The sequence below is a fragment of the Podarcis filfolensis genome (genome assembly GCF_964270895.1).
Source record: "Podarcis filfolensis genome assembly, chromosome: 6".
NCBI lineage: Eukaryota > Metazoa > Chordata > Lepidosauria > Squamata > Lacertidae > Podarcis > Podarcis filfolensis.
Genome location: NC_139609.1, coordinates 67,910,403 through 67,937,728, shown reverse-complemented (window position 1 = coordinate 67,937,728; position 27,326 = coordinate 67,910,403). Strand labels below are relative to the sequence as shown.

The 27,326-nt window shown below is 39.9% G+C and overlaps 1 protein-coding gene across 11 annotated transcripts; it reads right to left on the bottom strand.

The window, feature by feature from the left end:
- Positions 1 to 1,260: 1,260 nt before the first annotated feature.
- Positions 1,261 to 27,308, bottom strand: CEPT1 (choline/ethanolamine phosphotransferase 1). 11 transcript variants are annotated; one of them, XM_083617546.1, is made up of 9 exons: positions 27,167 to 27,308; positions 24,919 to 25,328; positions 18,634 to 18,781; positions 16,133 to 16,274; positions 12,627 to 12,711; positions 4,385 to 4,516; positions 3,297 to 3,455; positions 2,815 to 2,940; positions 1,261 to 2,330 (listed from the first exon to the last, which is right to left on the bottom strand). In XM_083617546.1, exons 2-9 carry the CDS (start codon positions 25,255 to 25,257, stop codon positions 2,211 to 2,213), a joined length of 1,251 nt encoding a protein of 416 aa, XP_083473672.1. In that variant the 5' UTR covers positions 25,258 to 25,328; positions 27,167 to 27,308; the 3' UTR covers positions 1,261 to 2,210. The 11 variants fall into 11 exon arrangements, with proteins under 11 accessions (XP_083473672.1, XP_083473666.1, XP_083473664.1 ...); XM_083617540.1 differs by lacking the exon at positions 12,627 to 12,711 and adding an exon at positions 7,864 to 7,948; XM_083617538.1 differs by having other exon boundaries at positions 24,919 to 25,324; positions 27,167 to 27,302.
- Between the last annotated feature and the right edge of the window lie 18 nt (positions 27,309 to 27,326).

Here is a 27,326-nt window from a genome sequence, read left to right as displayed (position 1 = left end):
TTAAATATCTGTTTTCTTTTTAGAGACAAATATATTGAGAATCCACTTCTAAAACTTCAGTCCTTAATCACTAACTTGTAGAGTCCGAGTATAAGAGTTAAATCTTCTTTGAGGAAGTGCTTCTCATGTACAAAGGTAAGGATTAAACCACTTTGAAAGGCAGCATACCAACCTATTTAACTACAGGTGGAACAACTGGAATTGCTATTGCAGTTCGTCTTACCTGACTTCTGTGTTCAATTGCTGTGGACTCAATTGCTGCTGTGAAATGCAGTGCACTATATTCACAATGCCACTGGAACCTACATAATCTCAGCTGTGGAGTGTGTGCCTCACTCTTCAGGTTCCATAATGGTGTTCATCTAAATTCTTGTTCATATAGGAGAAAAGAAGGGCAATGGGGAAAGGGTGGCAATCTGCCACATGTACCAAAGGGAAAGGCTGCTGGTGCCTGCTTCATTTGAACTCAGGGACTAGTCAACCAGCAGATGCACCCTTAGAAGCATTGGTGACAACAGCTCTGCCAAAAGGCCTCTTTGTTCCTACTCCAGCTCTATATTCAGTCCAGCATTCACCTTCTAGTGCCGAGGCTCAGTCACAAGAATAGATTCTTTTGAAACATCTACTTACTTCAGAGGGTATCTCTTCCTGAAGTTTCCCTCATAGTCTGCTTCATTAGTTCCCCCCTGGTTAAACCAGCAAGTGCCTTTGCTGCTACCAAAGGAGTGGAAATCAGAATTGCCGAGATTTACCTGTATTTACCAGTATTTATATGACTAAAGAGTAAATATTACCTGTATTTACCAGTGTGCTGGGAGGAGCTGCCAGCCCCTAAATCCTTTGCCCTATCAGTTCACTGGGACTTAGGATATGGTATCCCTGTGCCCTTCATCCCTGATATGTGCTGTGCACATCCTGCTGCACCTATTCTGCCTGTGGAACCTCAACCTGATGGAGCTTTCCACAGGCAGGCCAGAGGACTTCCAGCAATATTGCCACACTGGCATACCTCCATTTTTGCACTTGGAGCCACCATTCCTTGTTCCTGAGGCCCCTCAGCCACCTTCAGCCTTCAGAATGGTCAGTGTCCTTCCTTGTCCACAAGGCTTGTCCCAGTTGCTTCACAAGAAGCCTTTGCTAGGAGAAACTAAATATTTTATGTGCAAAACATGGAGTCACTTTGACAGCAGGAATGCACTTTTATCAGTTCAAATAAATATTCCGCAGAATGGCTCAAAAAACACACAAGGATGGTCACAGTTATGAGAATTTTCTTATTTATTAAAGAGCAGAAATAAATTTTTGCATAAATTTTATACAAAAAAAGTAACTGTGAATTTTGTATAGACTTTCCACTGAAGAAAACAGAAATAAATTCTTTAAATGTTTATTTTTTAAAAAATAAAATAAACTGAGATAACCACACTACCGCATGCGGACGCTCACCCCCACATCACAGGGTACCGGGGGTAGAATTTTAAAGATAAAAGGTGCAGTTCAACAAGCACAGCAGCTGAGCAACTTGAATTCAGCAGACACACACCACCCAACTGAAATGAACAGAGACTGCCCAGCCACAGTGGATTGCTTGCAAAGATGGCACTTTAGATGCCTGGCTTCCAGTGACAGTGCTGTGCCTAAGTGTCGTTTTGGATTCTTAAAAATCTACCTCTGGTATCAGTAACAGGTGAATAATGAGATCATAGTCCAGACTCAAAAGTCAAAGACATTCCAGCCACAAAAGCTAGTGGGGGATCTGTGTTTCACAAGCTCAACTCTTATTTTTTGAGTGGGTACTAAGTGAGTTTTTTTTACTAATAGATGATTTCTTAAAATTAGAAAGCAAATTGTCTTACAGCTTGTAATCACACTGTATTAGAGTACTCTGTTACTGGGAATCCATTTCCCCAAGAGTTTATGCCGTGTAGTCAAGGTAATTACAAAGACAAAGCTTTACTCTCTGCATGCTTTCCTGGGCACACAACCAGCAGAGCAGGCAATATGCATGTTTGACTGGAGAGTGCTTGGGATTCCCCTTTTGTTGGAGAAGGCTAGCTAAGGAGTAACAAAGAGTAGAAGTTATACAACATTATTATAAATTAGATTTGTTCCTATCTGCTCCAGTTTTCATAGTCTCCTCAGTATGTTTGTAACCTCTCCTGTAGAAAACAGTTGTAAGTTATTTCGTATTGTGTCAGTGACCAAGTTAACTAATGATGATTAGAATATGTGGAAAAGGTCTTGATCCTGAAGACATGGATGTGAAGGTGGGAAGCGATCTGATTGCAAACACTGACACAGTATCGGAGCAAATCAAAAAGGGAAAAGATCTGGAAGAAGAACATAAGTTACATGTGACATCCAAACATAAAGGCTCAGAAATAATTTGTTCTGCAAATTTTGTATCCATCCTCTATGCAATGGGTTCCTCTCTTCAGTTAAGTGTAGAATTATCCTTGTCTTTCTGAAACAAAAGGCTTTTTCTAAACTCTAAAGCAGCCTTCCCCAACCTCCAGCTGCAGGTAAATATTCCCTATTCATTGATATTCGACTCCTCATAATGAATTCTCTAGGTTATGTACAATAAACTAAATATAAAACAAGATTAAAAATCAAATCCAAAACAAAAACCCCAAATGTACGCCAGCATGCAAGAATAAAACAACTGCTTGGAAACTTATCTATGCTGCCCACATTTTTTCTGTACCATTCCCTCTTTTTCATTAAACTGCTGCAAAACTAAAGTTGCTTACATTAACGTGAAAGAACACACAAGGATATTTTTCATGCCCAGAAAAATAAGGAAATACTTACCAGGGCAATCCAAAGTACAATATACTCATCAATAAAGCTATTAAAATATTGGTCCAGAAACAAGAGTGCTGGGCCTATGAATGCTGTGTCGTGCAGATGCATCTCACTCTTGGTCATATGTGCAACCTGTTGGGAAAAATTAAAACTCATAAATATTCTATTTCAGCATCTATACTGAATAATTTAATATTGGAGGGGAGGGGTAAACAACTGAATTCTGATTTCTCTTTATAGCTTGGGATATCACCAATTCCCCAGGGCATACTCTGTTGGAAGCAAATGAGGCGTATCATTACATATACCACTATACAGCTTTCATAAATGCAGTATTTGAAAGAAGTTTGGAAAATCATTGTTTGCAGCTGGAGAAAGAAAGTAACCCTTTCACAACAAAGTATACCATATGAGACCAGCAAATAATAAGAGTTAAGTGCTTTGTTTGTATTTATGGGACACCTCATAAAATAAATTCTCTAACTTACCACCAGTTTGTTAGTTATTTTAGCAGAAACAAAACCAAAAGTCAGTATGTAGAGGCAAGGATGCTTTTCAAAGAGTTGCACAGCAGATTTCTTGTAGATCATAGCGGCTAACGCAATGACGGATCCAATGTGAAGAAAGGGTGAAAGGACACTTGTTCCCTACACAGAGAAAGAGCTTTGTATTTATCAAGGGCATATTACAGAAACAAATATCTCAACATGCTATCTCCAGAACAACTGGAGGCTGGCTGACTGTCCTTTTGTAACATTCTAATGCTACCTTCTTTAATCCACTCAGCTGGCAGTAAGAAAGTGCAGAGAAGGATGTCACCTGGCTGTGTGGTTGGAGTCTCTTAACAGAAAAGCAGGCACAGTGAACTTTGTGCTGCATGCCCGGCCTAAGTGCAATTTCAGTCACAAAACAGCTTGATGAAATGCAATTCTTACCCAGTTCTAGCCTAACAGATGTGAACAGATGAATTTTTAAAGCACAAGTGGCCCAGATATTTTCATCTGGATGACAAAACAAAAACAATGTCTATCACTACATACTAAAAAGTCAACCATCTTAGTTTAAAATGCAAAATCCACAAACACATGTATTGGAGATCAACAGTTGTACTAAAATCTGAAAATAAGTGTGGCAGATCAGAGACATGGTTATTTCATCGTCGGTGAAAAACGGAGAACCGTTTACCATGTGAAATCTATGAATCTGCCCTAAAACAACCAGCAGGCAAACAAAAATAAAAATGATGTCAGAAAATTATAGGCCTTCTGGGTCAGATTTTTTTTTTAAAAAAAGAAATTTCCTCATTTCCAAAGCCCCTGAAGCATTTGCATGTTCCATTTAGATTGGGATAGGGAATCAGCAGCTTGCTTGGCTTCTGTACTGAGCAGAGAGAAAGAGGTTTTGATAGGCAACAGGACTATATGGCCAAACTCCTTCCCAACTGTGTTCCTTACGCCAGTATGCAAAGTAGAAGACCGTACCAATAAAAAAGAGTCCACTCAAAGACATATAGCATTCTAAAGACTGGCAGGGGAAAAGGGAGACTGAGTTACCCAAAAGGTAAAGAAAAACTCACTGCTATAGTTGATCCATTTTTGCCCACACCACCTGTGAAGATCACACCAAAGTAGTTTGTACAGGAGAATATGGTTCCTGCTACAGTACAAAGAGCTGGAAGTATTTTCACTGGGATGTTTAGCACTGGAATCTTAACAGGGGAGGAAGAAAAATATGAACACAGTTTAAAGAATTCTAGATTTCAAGTAAACTCAAACATTCCACTTTTCCAAATCTAGTATTTGGGAACTACCTAGAAACAGCAGGGGGTACAATATTCTTTCACACATTACCTTTCAGAAAGCTGAAGACCTGTATCCATGACACACAGGAGAAATATCAGTATTTAAGAACTTATTCCTGGGGAGAGCAGACAGTACTGAATGCACAGAGGAGTCAGTATTTAGCTTTCCATTCTGAGGTGGTCAGAAACCAGGATCCATGAAGTATGGTGTGGTAGTTAATGTTGACCTGCCACTGGCAGGAGCAGGGTTCAAATCCCCACTCTACTCTCACCCTACTCTACCTTACAAAGTTGATCAGAAGGAAAAAAGGGGGCGAACCTGCACATCCCCTTGAGTTCCTAAAGGGGAAGTGAGATAGACATTAAATAATATGAATAAAGAAATTGGAAGTCACATAGAGGCCAGACTAGACAGGATATGTCTAAAGAATTAGGAAAGGAAATTTCAATATATTTCAAATTTTCATGTTAAGAGCTTAGAAATGAAGAAAAGCAAATAGAAAAATAAATACACGGGGCTGCAGTGCTGGGTGAAAACATGGTCAATTTCTGTACCCTGGACAGTGGCCAGAGAGATGTTCTTGGGATGCTCGTAAAGCTATACAATAGGGTGACGACATTCCTTGTTGTTTGTCTCCGGCATCTGACAAAGGTATACTGTCCCTGAAAAATGATGGTTCCATTATCAAGCATAACAGTCATTGTTGATCAACCCTCCATGAATTTATCAAATTCTGTTTTTAAGCCACTTATGCCTGTGGTCATCACTGGATCTTGTGGCATTCAATTCCCTAGGCAAAATAGCATTATGTGGAAAAAGAACTTCCTTTTGTCAATTCTGAACAGCCACTGTCAATCTGTTTTATATAATTAATTTGCAAAATCCTGACCACCACCAAACTACAACTGGTAGGGATGTTGCACTTACTCTACGGTATTATTCTGAAACACTTCCCCTGAAATTTGAACTAAGAACGGTACTTGAAAAACAGTGATATGAACTTAACAAAACCAAGAGAACTGTAAAGAAACAAAAGGGGCTTGTTATTTAATTTGAAGATTATACCTCACCTTTCAATCAAATGATTCTCAAGACAGTTTACAAGTAAGGGCTAAAAAAGCAAATTCACCCAAGCTCACAGCCATGTAAGCTGATGGATGCTCTCACAAGTCCCAGGGCAACTGACAGTTGTAGCAGGGTTCTCTTTAAGCGTAAGAGGTGGGGAACAAATTTCCTGGAACAGCTGTTTCCTTGGCTAATGGATGGAACCAGGCTGATCTTCCCCTTGCCATGTCTTCTTCCTGGCAGGCAGGGGGTCCAACATCCCAATGGCCATTAGTTCCTTGTCAGTGGCAGACACTAGAGGGTGGTCTTGGCACACTGGCAACACACGCACACACAGATGGTGCTGCAAAAGCCATTTGACAAATCAGTGGGAAGGAGGACGTCCCCGCCCTTTGGCATTAAATCAAAGTCCCACAGTTTGAGTGTAACAGCATCTTCACACCAATGCTGGCACACAATGAGATTAGGGGAAGGAGTGGGATACTCAACCCTAATACACGCTTTTGGCTAATTAAACCATCTATGGCCTTTTAAAATGTGGTGCAGGGGATTATTGTTGTTTGTTTGGTATGTATTTTTGTGTTTTTATATTGTCAACTGCCCTGTGATCTTTGGGTGAAGGGTAGTATAGAAATTTAACAATAAATTAAATTAAGTAAATACTGCTTCACAGCTTCATAAACCATGTTTGATGATGACTTGAACAATCATCCAAACTAAGCCAAGACTTGGGATAGCGCAGTTGGTACAGCATGAAACTCTTAATCTCAGGGCCATGGGTTCAAGCCACACACTGGGTGAAAGATTCCTGCATTGCAGGGGGCTAGACTAGATGATCCTCATGGTCCCTTCAAGCTCTACAATTCTATGAGTCAATTAATGACAATCAACCAAATTTTCCTATTATCAAACAACTTTGTAAACAAACCATTTTTTAATTCTATAATGGCTGCACACACCACCACTGCAGCTTTAAAAAGTGCTTTTAAATTTCTTTTTAAAAAAGTGGTGAGGAACAGCATAACCATCTCTCTCCCAGCATGTCATATGCAGGCATTCATTTACTCTTTGGGAGGCTGTGCACTTTCCATCTCCCTTGCTGAGCTGCATACCTAGTAGCAAGGTTAACAAAAGGCATAGAAGGTAACAGCAGTATAGTATCATCTCTCCACCCCCACCCCCACCCCCCCGCCTTCTGCCTCTCTTCCATCAGCTGTGAAGAGAATATTGCTCTATTGTCTTGTGAAACTATTGGGCAAATGCTGAAGTGCCACAAAAAGGCCCTAGAGAGAAAAGTGGAATGATTGAGTACATGTGCAATTGAAATAATAAGCAAACATTTTAATGATACATTTTCCTCTATACAAGTGGAGTTGTGTTTTTTCCCCCCAGTATAAGAAACCACCAAAATAAGCAGCGGTTGTCAAGAAAATCTAAAAAAACCCACTGTGTATATAAATAGCACATATTAAATTTTCAGAGCAGACTTCAAAATACTTTTATGTGTTTTATACTTCAAAGAAAGCTAGGCTTACTTTTAACCAGCCTTTTCTTGACACACCACGTCCTTTTAAGCGTAACTCACATTAACATTAACTCACATTTTGCAAGTTCCACATTATTTATTTATTTATTGTATAATTAAATTGTAGCAGAAATTTGATTTGCAGCAAATTAGCTTTTGATTTTAAGATAGCTTACAAAACAAGACACACACAGCTATGTTATGGACCAAATTTTTATATTTTAGTAGACATACCTATAGCATGCTCAAGCAACTATGGCAGCCAAATCATCTTAAAAAATTATTTAGTCGGACATAGTTACCAAAGATTTACCACTGCCATCGCATTTACGCTCAGGATCTGCATCCAGTTGCAATAGTCCTCCCTTTCCAAATTTAGCAGATTTGTGAACTGTCCATCAAGATGTGAATGCTTTGTTCAACCAACAGAGCAAGTTTCTCCTTAATGAATATGTGTTGGGCTCCCTCTGCCTAAATGGCAGCACATAATACAAAAGAATGATGGCTTTAAATATCTTGAGGGATGAACCAGTGCAATATAGCCAAAATGGGAAGGTCTCTCCAACAAAAAGGAAAGAGATACTGTTCTAAATGTATAACAAAATGGGCTGGGGAATATAAACAATGTAAGTTACATGTGATATACAAGATGAACAGAATTACCATCGCTTGCCAAAATGTTGGTCCTCCAATCACTGCCAGTAAATGCATGGTTATTATGAAGACTTGAACTTCAGTCACATCAATTCTGATTAGGTACAAAAAAGCCAAAAAAGCACAATTACTCAAAGCCAATTATAATCCATCTCCAAGCATGGCAGCGCTCCTCTATCATGCACAAAGTAAAACAAAACAATGGAGAAAATGTTTTCTTGATATACTCTTGCTGTACCGCTGTTTGTTAACATCACAGCACAGAAAATGGAGATCTAGTTAGGGGTCGCAATTCTAGACAGTTCTACAGCAGGCATGTGTCAAACATACATAGCCAGAGGTGTTTTAAAGGTTTCTAGTGAAGTCAGTCAACTGGCTGTACAGGCAAACTGGTTTTAAGTGCAAGATAGATTTCCCATTCCACCGATGACTGGCTGCTGGACAAGTTTTCAAAACCCCTCTGGCTGCAATTCTGCTTCTCTCCTACCTATACCATGACTGTCTAGGAGTGTGGCCAAAAGGAAATGTTGGAACTTGTTTACTTCTTTCAGCTAACCATAAGCAGTTGCAGAAATGTAAGCATTAAACCTTGCCCACCAAAAAAAAGAATTCCGAGTCTTACTTTCTTGAAAAAAATGTTTGCCCTCATCACAATCTTTCTCTTTTCATTCTGTCCTGCTATTCACATAGGCATGGAACTGATATACTGCTACCAGTCTCCTAACCATGGATAAGACTTTAGGACCCTCAACTCTCAATAATAAATCTTCCCTCTTTATTTTTTCCCATGGTTAAATGTGATACCTTCGGGCAGTGACCATGCTTAACGCTAACCTGGGTTTGAAGCAGGTTTGCAAACTCTGGTTAAGAAGCATCCCTGAGTAGCACCAAATTGGTTAAGGCAAATAAGGTAAGGGGGATTTGCACTGGAGAAGGGAGGAAGGGTGCAAGCCTGCAGCTTGCTACCAATATCTTAACCATGGTGAAGAGCTTGGCAGTGTTACACCTTCAGTGAACCATAAACACCACTGTTTTCTACTAGTCTTAGCTAGTGCTGTTCTTTTGAAGGGCACTTGGTTGCAACTCTGAAGTTTGTGGGGTTTGGGTCTTCCTTAATAGGCCAACTGACACTTATGGATAGTATGAATAAGCCATACTCAGAGTAGCCCCAGTGTAACGATGTAATGACTGCATGCAACATACTTGTGTTCACCATTTATTGTTAATTATGCAGATTCATTAGCTAAGAGGCCATGGTTGGCTATAGGGTACAGTGCTCCTGTTAAGCAGGTGACCATGTTAGAAAGTGAGGGCACATTCCTTGGCACCCTCCCCTCTTCTCCTGTCTCAAAGGTGAGCAATGCCAACAAAGCTGACAGTTGCTGACTTTCTGTTTGATGGATTAAGATTCTTCCATGAGTCACAATAAAAGTTTTATTTCAGATAATCCTGCCTTGTCTTTCATGTATGAGAAGGAATGCTGCTGAATTCAGAGAGTAATAAAAAAGTTGCATATGTGTACATACTCCATTTGTATAATGATAAAGTATATAATTGTATGTACATAATATAAAGAAAAATAAATAAATCATGGTTTCTTAATTTGCCACATGCTTTCTACTCTCTTTCTTTTCCACAGGCATTACTAATGGACACCAACGCACTCCCTTATTTTCATGCTTCACAAGAGAACCATAATGTAGACCTTAGCACTAGAAATGAAATGCTTGTTTATATGTACTTTATACCTACAATCTACTTAGGTTCAAGTTCCAAAGCCAAATGGGGATGTGCCCACATCCAAGGGCCAATTAAAAAGGAAAGTGTCTTCACACCCAGCATGAGTTACATAATTTCTGAAGGCACTTGCTTAAGTGTATGGCTAATAACTTCTAATAAACGTTTGGCGTCAAATCACTGCTAACATAACATTTAATACTCTGTTGTGGCAGATGCAATTACTGGTTCAGAAACTTTAATTAGTTTCATCTATGATGGCAGGAGGGGAAATATACACCAAGAACAGAGAAGAACTGGATTAAGCAAACTTGTGTAAATCACACTGTTAGTCAAAGAGAAAACTGAAGCAGCAGAGAGAGTACAGAAGAAGAAGAAATATCTGAAAGTGGGAACAGGATGGGTTTGTGAGAAAATATAATAGATTAACATATGAAGTCTTACAATGAGAGACTATAACATTTTCAAAACACTCCGTTCAAATACTTACAAACTGTGTTAAACCCATTTTATGTCCCACATATGATCAGCATTTCAGGACCACACTTGCACTATCAATTATGTTTGTGTCAGGGAGAATCCCTATTATAAATTGACCTTGTGAAAGAAATAATGTCTGCATTTCAATTTACTATTTTTGCTTTAATTCAGATTTATTAACCATTATTTTATGTTTGAAGGTATTAAATGCATCATTTACATCTTTAAAATCTAAGATGTGAGATCTCAACTTTTTTACATTAAATGTAGAAAGCTGAGGTGCCAGTTAAACTCACCAGGCACAGGTTCAGATATGAACTTGCAGGCCATATTACTGGCCTGAAAGAGGCACATACTGCAAATCACCAACTTATTCTTTGGTTCTGATAAAATCTGAGTCAGAATTTCTAGCTTACTCCCAACACACACACACACCACCTACTAAACGACAACTTTGTACAACCAGAAGAAGTCCCACTGGGATATATTTCCTGGCTGCACAAAGGTGCCAAGGGTAACCAGGGTCAGGGAGAGTTGCAGGCCTTTCTAATGCCTCTGTCTTTGATGGCAGTATCCGTAAAAATCAATGGGGGCAGGTAGCCCCCACAAAGAATACTGCCAACCCAAGGGTCTTCAGGTGGGCTTTGGGTTTCCCTCCAAAACTATTTTCATGGGTGCAAGCTTTTAAATCTTTCTATTTAGTGGAACACAGCTCTGTTAGACTGAGATGGGGAATTTTAAAAGATTGCACCTGCGAAAGACCACTTGTGGTGGTGCATACTCTGAAACAAAGTGGGACACCTTCTGTCTAATAGTTTTCACGGGTGCAGCTTATTTACCACAAAATGCTCAGTCAGTTATGTGCAACTCCAGCAGCCATTCTACCTCAGCCCTCATTTCGCCATGTACTCATTTTGTCCTGCTTTTTTAAAAAAATCTGATCAGATGCATATATGAAAATAGAAATAAAAATGACAGCCGCTCCACAGAGTTGGGGCAAGTTAGCTGTAAAACTCGTGAAAAAAATATTCAGGGTCCTGTTGACTTGTCACAGTTTTATTACGGTATGAGCATCCCTCAAACCAGGAGGCCTTCAGTTCAAATGCCACCTCAACCACTACTCACTACAAGGTTTCAGCGAAACTACTATGCCCCAGCATCTGTCCTCCTCAGGACCTTACACTGTTGCTATAAGGATTACAGACCCCATGTACGCATTTGAACAGCTGAAAGCATGATATAAATGCTATTCCCCCCCCCCCACCTTACTGTTACTACATGCTGGCACAGCTGACTCTCTGTTTCAAACTTACCAGCAGTCTGCTCTGCAGCTTGTTTTGTGCCCCACACCAAGTCATCCAAACTTTATGTTGCTTCATACAATATGCCAGAAATGCTTGACCAAGGTAATCAGTATTTCCTTTCGGTATGAGCATAGTACAGCTAGCTCCCATGCCCATGTGCCTGAGAGTCTTGTTTGGAATGGGACTCCCCACTCCGACCCCGCTTGACTGTATCAGGAGTGAAACAGACTTCAATCCCTAAGTTTAGCAAGTACTGAAACAAACAACACCCATATGCTACTTGGCAACAGGTACAAATTAGACTGAGAAAGTTTGTTCCAGCAATCTTTCTGTGTGAAATGACTTTTGCTTTCACAAATAATATTAATAGAAAGAGGTGCAAGAAAAGGACAGCAAAGTTAAGCAAGATATTGAGAGATTCAGAAGACCCAAGTTAAGTTGCTTTCTTAGAATTATGTCATCTTGAAGAAATAACATATTCATACGGGATTCTACCAAGCAACAGGAAGCTCAAAACCCCTTCTAAGAGCTTGAATTTACTTTCCTAATATCTAGGTAAAGGGAAGCTGGCAATGGAACTTCAGTTTATGAGGAAATTACATCACTATTACAAAGATGGTTAGGAAAGATCCTATAGAGCTCTTTCCTAAGCGTGAGGGCAAGGAACTCTAAAACATGACTAAAACTGCAATCCTAACCCCACTTACCTGAGAATAAGTCCCACTGAATTCAGTAAGACTTACTTCTGAGTAGAAATGGTTAGGATTGCCCTGTAAAAATACTTTTCTAGCATCAATATATTTCACGATAGCTAACTATGTAAACAATTCTTTTTCCTGGTGGAAAGGTTTCTAGCAAAAAAGGGAGGAAATATTCCAAAGGTGTTCCAACAAAATTAATCCAGACCTTATGTATAGAGATGGTTCCACCACTCTGGCATTCTGCTCTTCAAAGAGGTGAAGTCAGTTCTGTATATTTTACAGTAGCCAATAGGGGAGAAAACACCAGAGTTTCAAAACAAAGCTTTTTTTGTTTTGTTTTAAAGTAAACAGGGGCGGAAAAGTTCGATAATCTGAGTGAGTTTTTATTTTTCATTCAGTCATTATGAGTTGCCTTTAAAACAAATGTCCATGAAATATCACCAGGAAAACAATTGGCATTTTTGCAGTTACTCTGTGCATGACAAAAAGGTGCTGCTTCTAGAGATTTCATGCCATTGTTCATTGGGTAACACTGATTTGTATCTGTTACCGTGTTATTCCAGAACCCAGGTCCCAGAGTTCCTGTGAGAAGCTGAATTATTGCAAGACAGAGTTCAGACTCTGTAACATCAAATCTATGTGTGAGGGAAAGAAACATTTAAAAACAGCTTGCTTAGAAATCTTCAGCTTAATAGTTCCATAAGAACAGATTTTCACACACAATTAAGGATACAGACTTGAAATCAGCGTAATCTCCTTCAGAATGATATGACAGTTGCAATTACAATTATAGAGAGAAATGAAAAGCAGTAGTAAATCCACATCGCATACAATTCAATACAATCCCACTGACGTCAATGGTAAAGTGCCCATTGAGTTTAATGGCTTTGGACTGTACTCATAAGGAGTCTGAAAATATTATAAAAGCAGTACATAATTCAAATACAAATTACTAGGCAAACACCACAGAAATTGAAATTAAAGATTTACATTTTCAATAACAATACTGAATTAATACAATGAAACCTGAAACTAAATATTATGTCAGTTGTAACAGTAATATTTTAACCCAATGAATGCAAATAAAGATTATATGTTTACAATCATGTTACTTAAACTTGTGTGTAAACTTTACTTTTACAGTGGTACCTCAGTTTACGAACAGTCTTGTTTACGAACTATTCGGTTTATGAATTCCGCAAAACCAGAAGTAGTGTTCTGGCTTGCAAACTTTACCTTGGTCTACGAACGGAAGCCAAACAGTGGAAGGGCATCGGTGGCGGGAGGCCTCATTAGGAAAAGCACGCCTTGGTTTAAGAACAGATTTGGTTTAAGAACGGACTTCAGGAACACATTAAGTTCATAAACCGAGGTACCACTGTACTCAGGAAAAGCAGCTATAAGAAGGAAGCTTTACTCACACTAGATTCTTTAAGCACTTACACTGGTCTCTTTGTAAATAAAGCAGTAAGAAGAATGTAAGGGGGCTGTGCATCTATTTTATATTTATTAAAATATTCCACGCTAAGGCTGAAATGGTATGCAGAACATTGAACTCACGTGCAACTTACTTCTTTTTTTTTTGTTCACAGAACACTATTTGTTCTGCAGACAGTCTACTTTCAAATTTAGCTAACGTTTCGGTCACCATGTATTGTTAAGGCTTGTTTCCCCCAACTATCATTCCTGCTTTAACATTACCTATGAAGCTTTGAATCTAGTAAAAATGTACTCTTCAAATTGTATGAATGGTAACTGGTGACACTAGCATTGTACCTTGTGGCACCACAATGAAGATAGGAGACAGAAAAGCCGAATGTGAGAAGATGTCAGGTCACTTATTGCTAAGCAAGCTTCCTACCCTTGAGATGGGTGTGGACAATAATTTGCATGTTCTGATTTGATTAGTCAGTGATTTTATAACTTAGGAAGAAACGATACTTTTTTTTTCCCTTTTAAACCTGCTAAATCCTTAACTAGTGATCTGTAATCACTATATTAAAAATAGGCACTAAAACGTGGATTGTATTTAGGAAAGGAGAAACATTCCATGATAGGTAAAGCTAAAGAAAGGAACATTTTAAAAAATAATGACAGCATTCAACATGCAAAGTAAACAATTATTGCAATCTAAGCAATGCATCTGATTTTTTGAATGCTGTGTTTAAACATTTGGGTAATATTCAGCATTAGTTATACTCAGCGCAGCTACTCAAGTCCATTTTTAGGCCATTATAATCAAACATTTGCATTTAAATAAAAGAGAAGACCTAATGAAACAAAGCTAGCTGAACTAGCACAGTCTACCAGATTGAAATGAACTAATCATATTTTTTAAAATGTATAACACATTTTCTTAAAGGTTACAGAACAGAATGCTTGTTCTTTCTTGCTTTGTCAAATAAAACAAAATTGGTTAATCAGTGTACATTTCAAACTGTAAAAATGTAAATGTATAGCATATATTTAAAGATGTGTTATTTAATATTATTAGTTCTTTTTGCCAGCAAAGCTGCTAAGCTTATGTCTCACCTCGTGTTACACTCAAGCTTGGGTTTCATTTCATGATATGCACTAACTAACCTAGTGACAGCCTAGTGACTCCCTAAGCTGGAGTTCAGTGAGCTCACCAAAATCCAGAATTGTGGGTCAAAGACAATTGCATGAAATCACTGCATAAAACAGCTACATAACATTTATCTTGAGTTGGAGAAGGGTGGGCAATAGAAAAAATAGACATATACACAGATTCCAGTAAGCATATCTTAGAATTTGCAGAAAGAAAGTTAGGCTGCAACACTTCAGCCTGAGAGAAACTTTAGCTTCCATACTAGCAATTGAATGGCCTACATTTGTCTATTTTCTACTGGATGTATGATATTATTAATGCTCCAAGAAAGCAATGCCCTTCTGAGGCACTAATTTTAATATTAAGTAATTAACACACCACTGTAATTTTGAGGGACAGAAGGGATTAATCCTGGCAACTGTCCTTCCTTTCCCCATTTTTTTTTAAAGTTTACCCAACACTCTTGTTTGCTTGAATTCCTTTTGCCCTTCAAAGCTAGTGTTGCAATGTTTTTATGCAACACTGAACTCTAGTGCACTCCATTAAACTTTCCCACTCATTTCTTCCCTCTCCTCTGGCCTGTATCTGCATACCAAAGCAGGTAAAGCGGGAGGCATCTAAAGAAACCAGTATGGCTGTATAAGGAGCTTACAGATGAACTGAGTTTTAAGAAGGCCATGTATAAGAAATGGAAGAAAGGGGAAATCACAAAGGAAGAGTATACCCGAGTAGCCAACAGTTGCAGGGAACGTCTGGTGGGCCAAAGCTCAGAATGAACTTAGGCTTGCAAGAGAGGTTAAAAATAATTTTTAAAGTGTCTTCTTTCTTCTCCCCCTCCCCGCCCCCACCTTCCACTGTGGCCACCATGAGCAGCAGGTGCAAAAGTTGCTCCACGGCTTGACAAAGCCCTGCTAACCAGAGGAGGGAGTTTGGACTGTGGTCTAAAATGGAAAAAACAGAACTGCATGGCACCTAACTATGTCTCTAATTCCTACACTATTCCTAATCAATCTGTGCTGTTAATAAACTCTATGATCAGGGACACCATGGAGGCTGAGCTATTTTGGGGGCCCCAATTTTGAGAGGGTGGAGGAGACCGAGCGTGGAACCGAGCATGGCACAGCTTCAGTGGCCAGCTCCTCCTCCTACCACGGAAAGAGGCCACATGAGAGAGAGGAGCCACTGGCCACTGAAGCTGCACTGCACTCAGCACCATGCTGAGCCGCCTCCTGACATCATGTGTGTGACACTGCCCCAATCTCTGGTGCAAGTTGGTGCCTCTTATTTTCAACCTGATTATTCACTATGATGAAAAGGTGCTGAACTGAAAGAACAATTTAATTAGCACTACTTCTGTTTAGGCCAAAACATTGCTTCAATATACTCTTCCATAGATTATAGATTTGCATATATCTTCTGACTGACTTAATCACTTAGCAGTGTAATGTTTGGCAATATTAGGTTTCTCTCTTAGGTGGTTTACTTACATTCCAAAGCGCAATGTTCCAGAGACATATGTCTGCCAGTGTGCGCAGTAAAACATGAACGTTCCAGCAAAACAGCAAAAGAACATCCAGTCAGGATTTGTCCCCAGCTGCACAGCAATACACGTCCCCAAAACCACAAACACTGCAGAAAAAAATAAGTTAAAATGAGCATAGATTACAGATTTCAAAAGCAAAGAATGAACAAACAAATGTGTTCAATAGTCTGTAGTATGCAGTTGGCACTCTCTTTTATTTACTGCTCTGTATTTTTGATGCATGGTCATAAGAATTTTAAGATTCAAGATCAAATATATGCATAAAGTATAGTCAGAAACAAATTTCAACAGTCAAAGTAACTAAACTAGAGAAAACTGGTGGGTTCTCAGTTCTATCAGAATTTATACTGTTACACATTTTAAATATGAAAATAAAATTACCATTGAGTTTTAATAACTGCATGATTTAGATTGCAAATTTTAAACACACTTGTCTGGGAGTAAGTCTCATTGAATGGAGTGAGATTTACTTCCAAGCGGACACACATAAGACAACTGCATGGTAAGTAACATTTCATAACCACTGGGCAGCCCAATTCTGTTATGGTTAAGTTAATGTGGCACTACAGCAGATCCAGAATTGTTAGATTGATACTGTAATTCTGCAAACATAATGGGAAAGAGGAGAAATCTATTAGGATTAAGCACATTTGTTTCCTTTTCTTGTGTTATAATTCCTCCTGCTTCCCCTAATCAAGGTAAAGGAGCGTGAAATTGATGAAGCAGTATTTGAAATAGCTTTGCTCACTTTGCTGCCCTTTTGTAGCAAAGTACTTAGTACACAGGTTGTTAGACAGTAACTCAACTACCGGTACTTAACGTATCATAGCATTAAGCATCACTTTAAGCAGTACAGCTAATTTGGTTGCAACTGGATGAGACTGTTTAGTGTTTTTATCAGAGGTTCTTCATGTTTTATTCTGTTTAGTAGGTTTAGGGGTGCTTAATAATGTTTTACTAAACATTATTTCTTAACTAAAAGTTTTATTCTATTTTATATTTAACATCCAACTTACAGCAAAACTGTGCTAAAATATCACAATTTCAATTTTCATGTCAAAATGTGGATGTTCAGTGTGTTCAACAAAATGGTCCAAGAGCTAAGAAAATTACACATACAGCTTCAGAGTGTGTGTACTTTGCACCCAAATTTTGCACACTAGTCACATCTTAGATAATGTTTTTTAAAAACCTGTTAAAGCTACTTTGGGAGCTTCAAGGAATTGGGCAGTCCCTGAGCTAGCCTACAAGACAGTTTGTAAAGCTTCTGAGTCTTAAGCACTTGCAATCACTGACCATGTGTGGATAGGACTGGACCAAGTTAAAGCAAAGCAGGGTTTCGACATATAATCTCTGTAAATCCTTTCCACCTACAGGAACAGGGCTGAGACTAAGGGAGGTCCATCACATGGACACAGGTAAGAGCTCACAGAGACTCTGCCTAAGGTGCAGTTGGCTTCAAGTTTGGTTGGACAAGTTGAGGGATTGCACAAAGCCTTTGTTCCTGAGGCTCAGGAGCTTCCCTGAGTTGTAGCATGTAGGCTAACTCAATTTCTGGCATCTTATTGAACAACCTTATAATCTTTCATAAACTCCCTTCTGATGTCTAAGATTTGTTTGGAAAATGGATGAAATTCCAGGGGAACTGGAAAACCATGGTGCTTTTCAACAATAATGAAGTGAGAATGAAACTAAAAGACTCAGATCAGTTTGCACATCACATTGAACCATAATTCAAATAAGCTATTGTTTAATGTGAATGTGTAGCATCCTAAGTGCTCCAGCCAGGAAACAAACCACGGAGTGGCATAGCATTACCCCAGAACCTGGGCTTGTGGTTTGTTTCTCTCCAAACACATGGAAAAACCAAGGTATGCTAACCACTTATGGTTTGTGGGGTTTTTTTGGGAGGTGGGAAGGATTCATGAGTCCAGGTTTGGATGCAAGACTAAACCAGACTATGTATGGTCTGCTTCTCAGCAACAAGGCAGGTGCAGGGGTGAAGTGCCTGTGATTTCAGTGGCATGTGCAAGCATGCTGCACGCTCACATTAAACCATCACTTCTTTTAACTATAGTTTAAGGTACTCAGCTTTACTTTTATTGCTTCTTTGTTCAAAGAATCTGGACAGGGGGTAGATTAAAAATCTAAATGCCCAATCGTATTTCAAATATTTCAATATTTTAGATTTACTGTCATTTTAAAATAAGAATTTAAACTATTTACTATGAAATTAAAATTACCTAGTGAAATTTTGATTCTGTATTAAACGTACTAGCTAAACCTTGAAAGATGGCACAGGATTATACAATCAGAGTACATTATTTTCATTCTGCCAGAGCGCCAACAGTTTTTCTTTCTGTTTGCAGTTCAGTATCCCCAGTATCCTTCAAAGTATAAACCACTTAACAGACCCTTATATTTCAGTAATATATGACATAATACCTGTGGACAGTGAATCACAGCCATGGTCAAAAAGTTCTCCCAAAGGGCTACTACTATTGGTTCTTCTCGCTTGCTTCCCATCTATAGCATCCAAAGACTGGTATATGAAAAGGCCACAAGCACATGCAATATATGCCCAAGCAGGTGCCTAAGAGAGAAAGTATGTGACTGCAGTTAATGTCAATAAAAAATTTACAGGGTCTTAAATCAGATGTGGTTCTCCCATGCTGCAAATTTATTCCCAGTTTTAACTACAGTGGTACCTCGGGTTACATACGCTTCAGGTTACAGACGCTTCAGGTTACAGACTATGCTAACCCAGAAATAGTACCTCGGGTTAAGAACTTTGCTTCAGGATGAGAACAGAAATTGTGCTCCGGCAGCGCGGCAGCAGCGGGAGGCCCCATTAGCTAAAGTGGTGCTTCAGGTTAAGAACAGTTTCAGGTTAAGAATGGACCTCCGGAACAAATTAAGTACTTAACCTGAGGTACCACTGTATCTGTAAAAGGTTATAAATATTCCCACTTTTCTGGAGTGTGGAAAACCTAGCTGTGATGACATGGTTTGCCTCAAGTACTCTTACAGTTTAATCTGACACATGAAGCTAGTCTCACTCTGCTCAATAGGTCCCACTCCCAAATACCCACGTATTGCGCAGGATACCTGAGAATAAGTCTCAAAGTCCAACAAGTCCTAATTCTGTAATGGATCTCTGGTACATTCATCCCAGAAAAGCATACCTGGCTCCAAGCATAACACAAGAACATAAGAAGCTGCCTTATGCCAAGTCAGACCATTGGTCCATCTAGCACAGCACTATCTACACTGACTGGCAGTAGGTCTGCATTATTTTTAGACAGGGGTCTCTGCCAGCCCTACCTGGCTATGCCACATATTGAGCCTGTAACTTTTTGTATACAAAATGAAAGCTCCACCACTGAGCCACAGACTTTCCCAAAATATTTTCTGCACCAGGTTATGACTTTGTTTTATACACCCAAACACTTGAGTGTTGACATCTGTCTCTTACTCACTCTCAGTGGGTGGTTTTTAGCTGCTTGCAGTTTTATTGTGATGGCTTGTAATAGTTTTATAGCAGGACATGTGTACTTTGGCAACTTTGTGGGAATGTTTGATCACTTGTAAGTTTTTCATATTTGTTTACTATGTAAATCACCTCAATATCTTGGAGTATATGGTGCCACATAAATAAAATAATAACAAACTATGCACTGTTATTGTCTTAGTTTTACAGTTTATGTAACATACTGGAAAGAAACAAATTCTCTCAAAATTTACCCTTAGCACAGATTCTATGGCACACATTTTTACCAAACATTTACAATGTCTAGGATTAGGCTACTTCCCAAATTTCTTAGATTTTTAAAATTTCAATACTATATAAAACCCTCAGTAAATAACTTGTTCACACAATTACTTCTCCAGCTTTGAGCACTACATGAGCTTTCCTATAGGTGATTCTTACCAGGACTAGAAACACTGCATCCTACTTGCCAAGAATGTAAAAAGGCAATCTCTGGCCATGCTTAAGATACACAAAGGAATGGGGAAATTTTCAGAGCTCATTTGGGCCAAAGCCTCAAATAATCTAAATCACTATTTCAATACATTTTCAAAAATGCATAGAAATTTCGAAGGCCCCATGTCAAGTGGGAATGTTTGATTCCTGCATTTTATTATTGCATACCACCCTAGAAACAAACTGGCACCCATTCTTGAAATAGTTAACATTTAACTACCAATGTGTATTTAAGAGAACTGCAGTAAAGGGGAGAAAATTTCAACAAACCTTTGCTATATAGATATGAGTGATTTGGGTTTTGGTGAATATTTTTTCTGTTTTTTGCCATTTTTTGGTTTTACACAAAGAAATAATAATTTCTTATAAGCTATGAAGCCTGTCTGCTTTACTGGGTGATCATAAAATATAAGTTGTATACTGCAGTAACATTATGCAAAAAATATGCTGATCCAGCCATCAATCCCACTCTCAAAAGGAAAACCAAAACAGTGCTCTGCAATACAGCAGTATATCATAAATGCTGATCTAGATCTTTAATGCCTTGATGAGCAACAATGCCTAAGTCTGTATCAATTAATCTCAATTTTGTAATAAATACTATTGCTAGTCATTTTATATATTTCTATGACACTTCCCCTAAAATGTCGCCTCGAACTATAATTTCTCTGCTCTATTTTTCTCCTCCCCCTCTATTTAAACATCATCAGAAGCCTAAGTAAATATTCTTTCCCTGTCTTACAGAAACAACTCTGTGCATGTCTCAGGGTGTATATACAGATAGTTACTCAAAGAGCTGAGGCAGGATTTTAACTGTAACTCAATATATGCCAACTTGTACTTCTCAAGGATTGCTAATCAACTGGATGTTTGCAAAGTACTATCTTACATACTTGTACTACTTGAGAATAACTTAGTAGTAGTAGTAGTAAAGCAGCATTCTTGCTCATTGTTTAGAAGGTGACATTGAATCACACATGTATATTTATGAAATGAGTATGAGGAAGACAAATGAAATAAATAAACAAGACAGATGTAACTAAGTAACTTCAGCATATATGGGGTTTCCAAGAAGTACCTTAAATATTTAGGGAAACAAGAATTACAAGATAAAGGATGTGTCTCAAGGCCTTCCCAATTGTGTTCTGAGAGTCTGATACAAAGTACAACACTCACACTGGATTGTTGTCAGGAGGAAAATGCCTCTATTGATAGCAGAGTTTAACTGTGCTTATGAATAAAGTGGTTCTTCTAAAATGCCAGATCCATGGGATCTTTTACTTGTACAGTGAAGGTCCAGAAGTACTGATCCCCAAAATCTTATGACTATTTGCACTCCTAATTTTGCTCTTGTCTAGATGAGTAGCAACTGGAAATACTCAATAATACGAAAAGGTAGATGTAGTACTTAATGGATAGATTAAATATAAGAAAGAAGTATTACCTAAGTGGAGTTATGCAAAGGCCACAGTGCTGCTCTGTGCCCTCATTAATTATCTGGATGAAGGAGTGGACAGCAAATACACAAAAAACACATGGATGGATAACCAACACTTGTTGCAAAAAAATAAAAATTCAAAGGGAGGGAAGCTATAATAGAGAAAAGTGTGAGTTTTGAAAACAAGATCCAGACAAGCAGTAGCAATACTAAAGATTTTTTGGCAACTAACAAAAACAAAATTAGCACAAGTCAACAATCTGACCTGAAATCAAAAGAGACAATGAAATGCTTACTTTTATTATTGAAGCAATTCCTCAAAGACTATGTAAACCAAAGATGGAGAACCTTTTTTAGTCCAAAGCCTGCATTACCTTGTGGGGAATATTTCGGGGGAGCACATGCCAAGTTGTACAAGGGTCCAGAAGTAAAAGTGGGCAGAGTAAAGTGACTCTTAACTTTCTTCCTTTCGACCATGCAAAGCAAGTCATCCCTTCATCCAGGCAAGCAAGAGGTGTCGTCACAGTTTAAGGTCACATTTCAACCAGACAAAAACACATGAAGAAGTGTTAGGCAAAGCCTTTAAGAAGTGTGGCCTAGGAAGATTGGGTGGTCTATGGAGAGTCCCATTGGCTGCTGATAGAGATCTGCAGAGCTATATCTATGGCTCAGTTTCACTAAATAGTCCCATAAGCAGAAGCCCCCTATTCTCCCCCCACGGCCCCACAAACAGGTGTTGGGGGAGGGTTGGAAAAAACCCCAGAACAGCACATGTGGGAAGGAGAAGACAGTTCATTCTATCAGGAAAACAGTAATGCTTGCGCTGATGGAGCAATCTGCTTAGTGCTACGCTGAATTCCTCTCTTAGACTCTGGGTCTGAGGTTCCTCACCCCTGCCATAGGCAATAATATTGTTCTGTTGAGCCTATAGGCCCTAAGCGACTTAGGACTTAGTTAAGATATTTATCTTAAAGACTGCCTCATTCTCTACAGACACCCCCTCCCCCCAAATGTGAAGATCAGCAGAAAGGACCATCTTAGTAGTTCTACCTCTCAGAAGTTCAGGGTGGCGGCGGCCTGGAAAAGAGAATTCTGTTGTGAAATTCCCTCCTCACAGAGGTGAAGCTGGCTTTTTCACTATATAGCTTCCAGCAAATGCTGAAGACTCACCTCTTTACCCTGGTCTTTGATACTTGAAATGGGTGTTTTCAGGGCCCACTTTATGCCTTTGATTATAATCAATTTTAACAGTTATAACACTGAATTTTAAATTGTTGTAACCCACACTGGGACATGCTCATGAAGGGTAAGCAATACATGTAATGAACAACAACAACAATAGCAGGGGTGGGAAACTGCATCCAGATAATGGGCCAGATTCTTATCTCTTCTAACTCATGGGCCAAATTTGACACATGGGTGAGGCTGCCCACCTCTCAAGCACCTGATGTTACAATGATGTCAAGTGATACGGGGCTTTGAAGCCCTGACAATCAGCTAATTGTTGGGACTTTAATGCACTGCACAGAGCTCTTCAAAGTGCTGATGACCAGCTGATCATTGAGATTTCCTAGCAGATCTGAGGATTGCAAAGAGGCTTGCAAAACTGCTGAGGTTGTGCTTGAAGTCCTGACAACCAACTAACAGTGGTGCTTCAAAAGCTACCTTTGGCCCAACCCAACCACCTTTTTACCTTCCCACACCTGACACCATACAGTAATACCTCTGGTTACGTACCATCCTCCTTGCGAACGCTTCAGGTAATGAGCTCTGCTAACCCGGAAATAGGTGCTCCTGGAAGCGAACTTTGCCCCAGGATGTGAGTGGAAGTCACGCACTGTAGGCGCATGCACAGCGGGACGCCCTATTAGCGAAAGAGCACTTCAGGTTAAGAACGGTTTCGTGTTAAGAATGGACCTCTGGAACGAATTAAGTTGTAACCGGAGGTAGCACTGTATATGAAGTCAAGGCAGCTGGGCGTGCCTTGGCCAAAATGGTGTGGCAGGCCAAATGGGGAGGTCTGGTGGGTCAGATTAGGCTCACAGGCTGGAGGTTCTCCACCCCGATATAAGGCCTCATTTGGAGTACCATGTGCAAAAATTGGAAAAGATCCAGTGAGGAGCTATAAAAACGATCAATTGCCAGAAGAGTAAAAAGAAGAAAGTATGGTTATCCTAGGAAAGAACCAAGATGCAGGAAGGGAAGGAAGGGGGGGAGTATTTACCTATTGATTAGAGTCAAAATACGGGAAGGTATAATTAGAATTCCCTAATATTTGGAACAGTCACTGAACTAACTACTTGAGAAGTTGGGGAATCTCCATTATGCGCAGGAATCTGTCAAGAAACTTAAGGTGAACCAGCTCCTTTCTTAGAAGAAGAGAGATTAATTAGGTAATACTTGATGATGCTTTCAAACCTTAAGATTCTATTTTTAACATGCTATTTATATTTTATTTATTCAAAAATTTATATAATCTTCACTTTATCTATATGGGTATACATAGGCGCCTGGCGAAGCACAATACAGATCAGTAGTAATCCCTTTCACATATAAGTTTTCAAGCAGGAATCCTGCTAAGCAGCTGCTAAACACTACATAAGTAAAGGCAGAAAAACAAGTATCTCAGCATAAACAAGTTTCATTAGTAGGGTGCTGAGTCACTTAGAGCTTATTACATATATATTTCACAGCAGTACAGATGGAAGGAAAACTGAGATCATGTACTACAGAAAGCTTCTTGAATTAAGGAAAAGAGATCTATTGCAATGGTGTGATGTGTGCAGAGTCCTCCAATATTTGATAGCTGAATTCCAACAATAAATAGCTCAACTTTTGCTTCCCCCCACATATATTTTAAAACATTTTAAATCTCCAGATCTCAGAGAATGACAAGAGCCTGGTAGTATCAGACCTTGGGAGAGAGGCATTTTGATATTCTTCATATTTTTCATGTTTATGTTTGATATCTCTGCCCTTGTTACAAATTTTATGAGCTCCACTGCTAAACTTTCTATCATTCTCACATTCTGTCACACATCAGTCAACATGCATTGCATAGTGCTCATGATATTATGAAAACCTTTGTGAAAATGAACAATGTATCTTATTTTGAAATAATTAAGGATTGTGCAAAAGTATTATTGGGAATTTTAGAAACATAATTTAGATCCTTTAAGAGCAAAAATTACATACATAAAACTCCAGATATGTCTGTTAACAGAAGACCAAAGTAAATATAATACTGAGCCGTTCAACAGGAGTACAATCCCTTCCTCAAAGAAACGTTAAGAGATATTTAGCTTACCTGCTCTGTAGCTGTCGGACAGTAACACACTAATATTATGGTTGTGCAGATGTTTATTATCAGTCCAACTATTGTAATCAGATTAGGGGCAATCCAAGCTGGTACTCTTCTAACTAACCATTCCCAGTAACCTTGCATTAGTGGTTCAAGCAGGGACCGTCCAGCACTTTGATACTTGTGTTCTTCTAACCGTTTTAGCTGATGTTTTGTCAAAGGTGGCGTAGGCAACTGAAGCAGTTTGCTTAACGTACATCCTGCTGAAGGAACATGACCATAGCGCACAGGGGATTCCAACTGCAATTCCCCACATCGTTTCTTCACGGATCGATTCCCACTCATGGGTTTATTAGCCTTGATGTTGTATTTGACAGTTTTTAACCGTTGTAAAGTATCTCAAGATCCTGGTCTATCTGGAACATAAAGTATTTAGATTAATGTAACAGGTGGAAAGCTGTCAGGAATGTCTCGAGTGTTTCATAGCAAAACATGAGATATTTGAAGGCCCAAGCCTACTCACAAACAAAACAAACAGAGATTCACGTGACAGAATAAGTGCCCCCACTACAATTAGACAGGAATGATAAAATGAAGTTGCAGCTGTTGTTGATCTCTTTATTTTAATGTGTTCAAGACAGCAGAAGTCATGGTTAGTTTCTTCCTAGCACTAACAGGGGTGACCAAAGCATGTGCAATCAGCTCATGCATGGTAATCCATGGCTTACAGTTTACAATGACATGTGAGCATGGCCACAGTGTCTGTCCCAGGCTATGCTGTTCTTCAAGTTGGCTCTGGATAGAGAAAACAGATCAGCCAAGACTTGCTATTAGTTTGTGGCCACCAACATGGCATTTAGCAGCCATTAGTCACAACTATAAGCTACTTTAGGAGAATCTGGACATATTCAGGGACATAGGACAAGGACTAGAACTATCTGAGGGTAAATACAAGGAACAAGTTTAATAAGCAGTCTCTTTTTTATTTGGGGTATTTAGACATGCCAATTTCTCTAACTGAAACTTAAGTTTGTACTTCAAAGAACACCTTTTTATTTGTTCCTTGCTATTAATACAAGCAGAAAGCATCCATCTGGTGCATTATGAGAAGCAGTTTTGCAAAGAGTGACAAGAAGTACAGGAAAGGTGAAAACTTTTACAGTATTCAGCAAAATAAATAGAAGATAAAGAGATAAAACGGAAGAAATCTTATTCAAGTCTTATGGATTATACAAAATGAAAGCATTTCCCCCCCTTGAACTCCCTCAGGTTGCCTAGAGTTCCAGAAATTATCTATGCCTGAAAAGTACAACAGAAGCTTGCCAGACCCTTGCTAATAATTCACTTCAGTTAAATAAGCAGGTCAGAAACACTGAGTCAATACAGTATCAAAAGTCACAAACTAAAGAAAAAGCACAGTGCCAAGATCCAGTCCAAAGTCTCCTCTCTGGTCACCAGACTACAGAAATTACTCCAAGGATGGGGGTGGGGGATAAGGAAGCCCACACCTGCCCTTAGGGAAGTGAAAGCACCGCACTTTCACTGTCAGGGCACATACTTTGCATGTAAGCCTCCTGTAAAGAGAACAGGGATGCCATAGCGGCTGAAGGGAAGCAGGCGGCGAGGCTGATTGAAAGAACTATACCTGAGACCTTGAAGGGCCGCTACCTGGGCTAACGCTCTGGACTCCATGCAAGGCTGACCCTCCCGCGGTCTCGAGACACTAGGTGCAGCCTTGTCCTGAGCCTGCCACGCCTGTACCTGACGCAAACTGTGGCATGCCTGCGTGTGTGTTTGCAGCGCGGAGGGTGGTTGTTTTGACTTGTCCCAGCAGTGGCACCCGCTCCGATTACACGGCTCCAAGGACTGACTGACATGACACGAACTGCGGCAGCCCACCCTCCTGTCTCTCTCGCTCTCCGGCACCGGGAGCCACGCACCTTCCCAGGCGCGGCGGCTAGGGAGAGGAGCCAACGGCAAGGGCAGCCTCCGGGGTCCGCTTAGCGCAAGCCACCCGCCCACCATCCCCTGCGCAGATGCCCCGCAGGCTGGGGGAGCGAGAAGAGACCCCTGCGGTCCGACTCGCCGAAGGACCCCGGTGGCTGAGGTGGGGGGAGAACTCACGTTAGCCAACCCTCCGCTGGGCCCGGAGGAGACCCGGCGCCGTCGAAGGCCGAGTTCCCACCACCAACACCGCCCCCCGCCCGACAGAGACCATCGCCCTGAACCGCGCCGAAAAACACCCGGCATTTACCTCAACCAGCCTCTTCGCCCAGGCGGCGCTTTTACGTCCCTTTTGCGGCTGCCGTAAACAAGGCCGGGTTGGTGGTTGCTTAGGACGGGCGCGCGAGCGGGCAGAGGCTCCTAACGGGGAGCCGGCGGGAGCGTGCGCGGGCCGGCGGCAGGCTGCTTGG

Bases quoted from the DNA above. Each gene is read 5' to 3' on its own strand.
- CEPT1 (XM_083617546.1), bottom strand. From the start codon at position 25,257: ATGAGTGGGAATCGATCCGTGAAGAAACGATGTGGGGAATTGCAGTTG. The intron at 3,456-4,384 runs GTGAGTTTTTCT...TTCTCTGTGTAG, and splicing joins AAAATGGATCAACTATAGCA to GGAACAAGTGTCCTTTCACC. The intron at 2,331-2,814 runs GTAAGTATTTCC...TTCTTCTTCCAG, and splicing joins TTGTACTTTGGATTGCCCTG to ATCTTTTCCCTTTTTGATTT.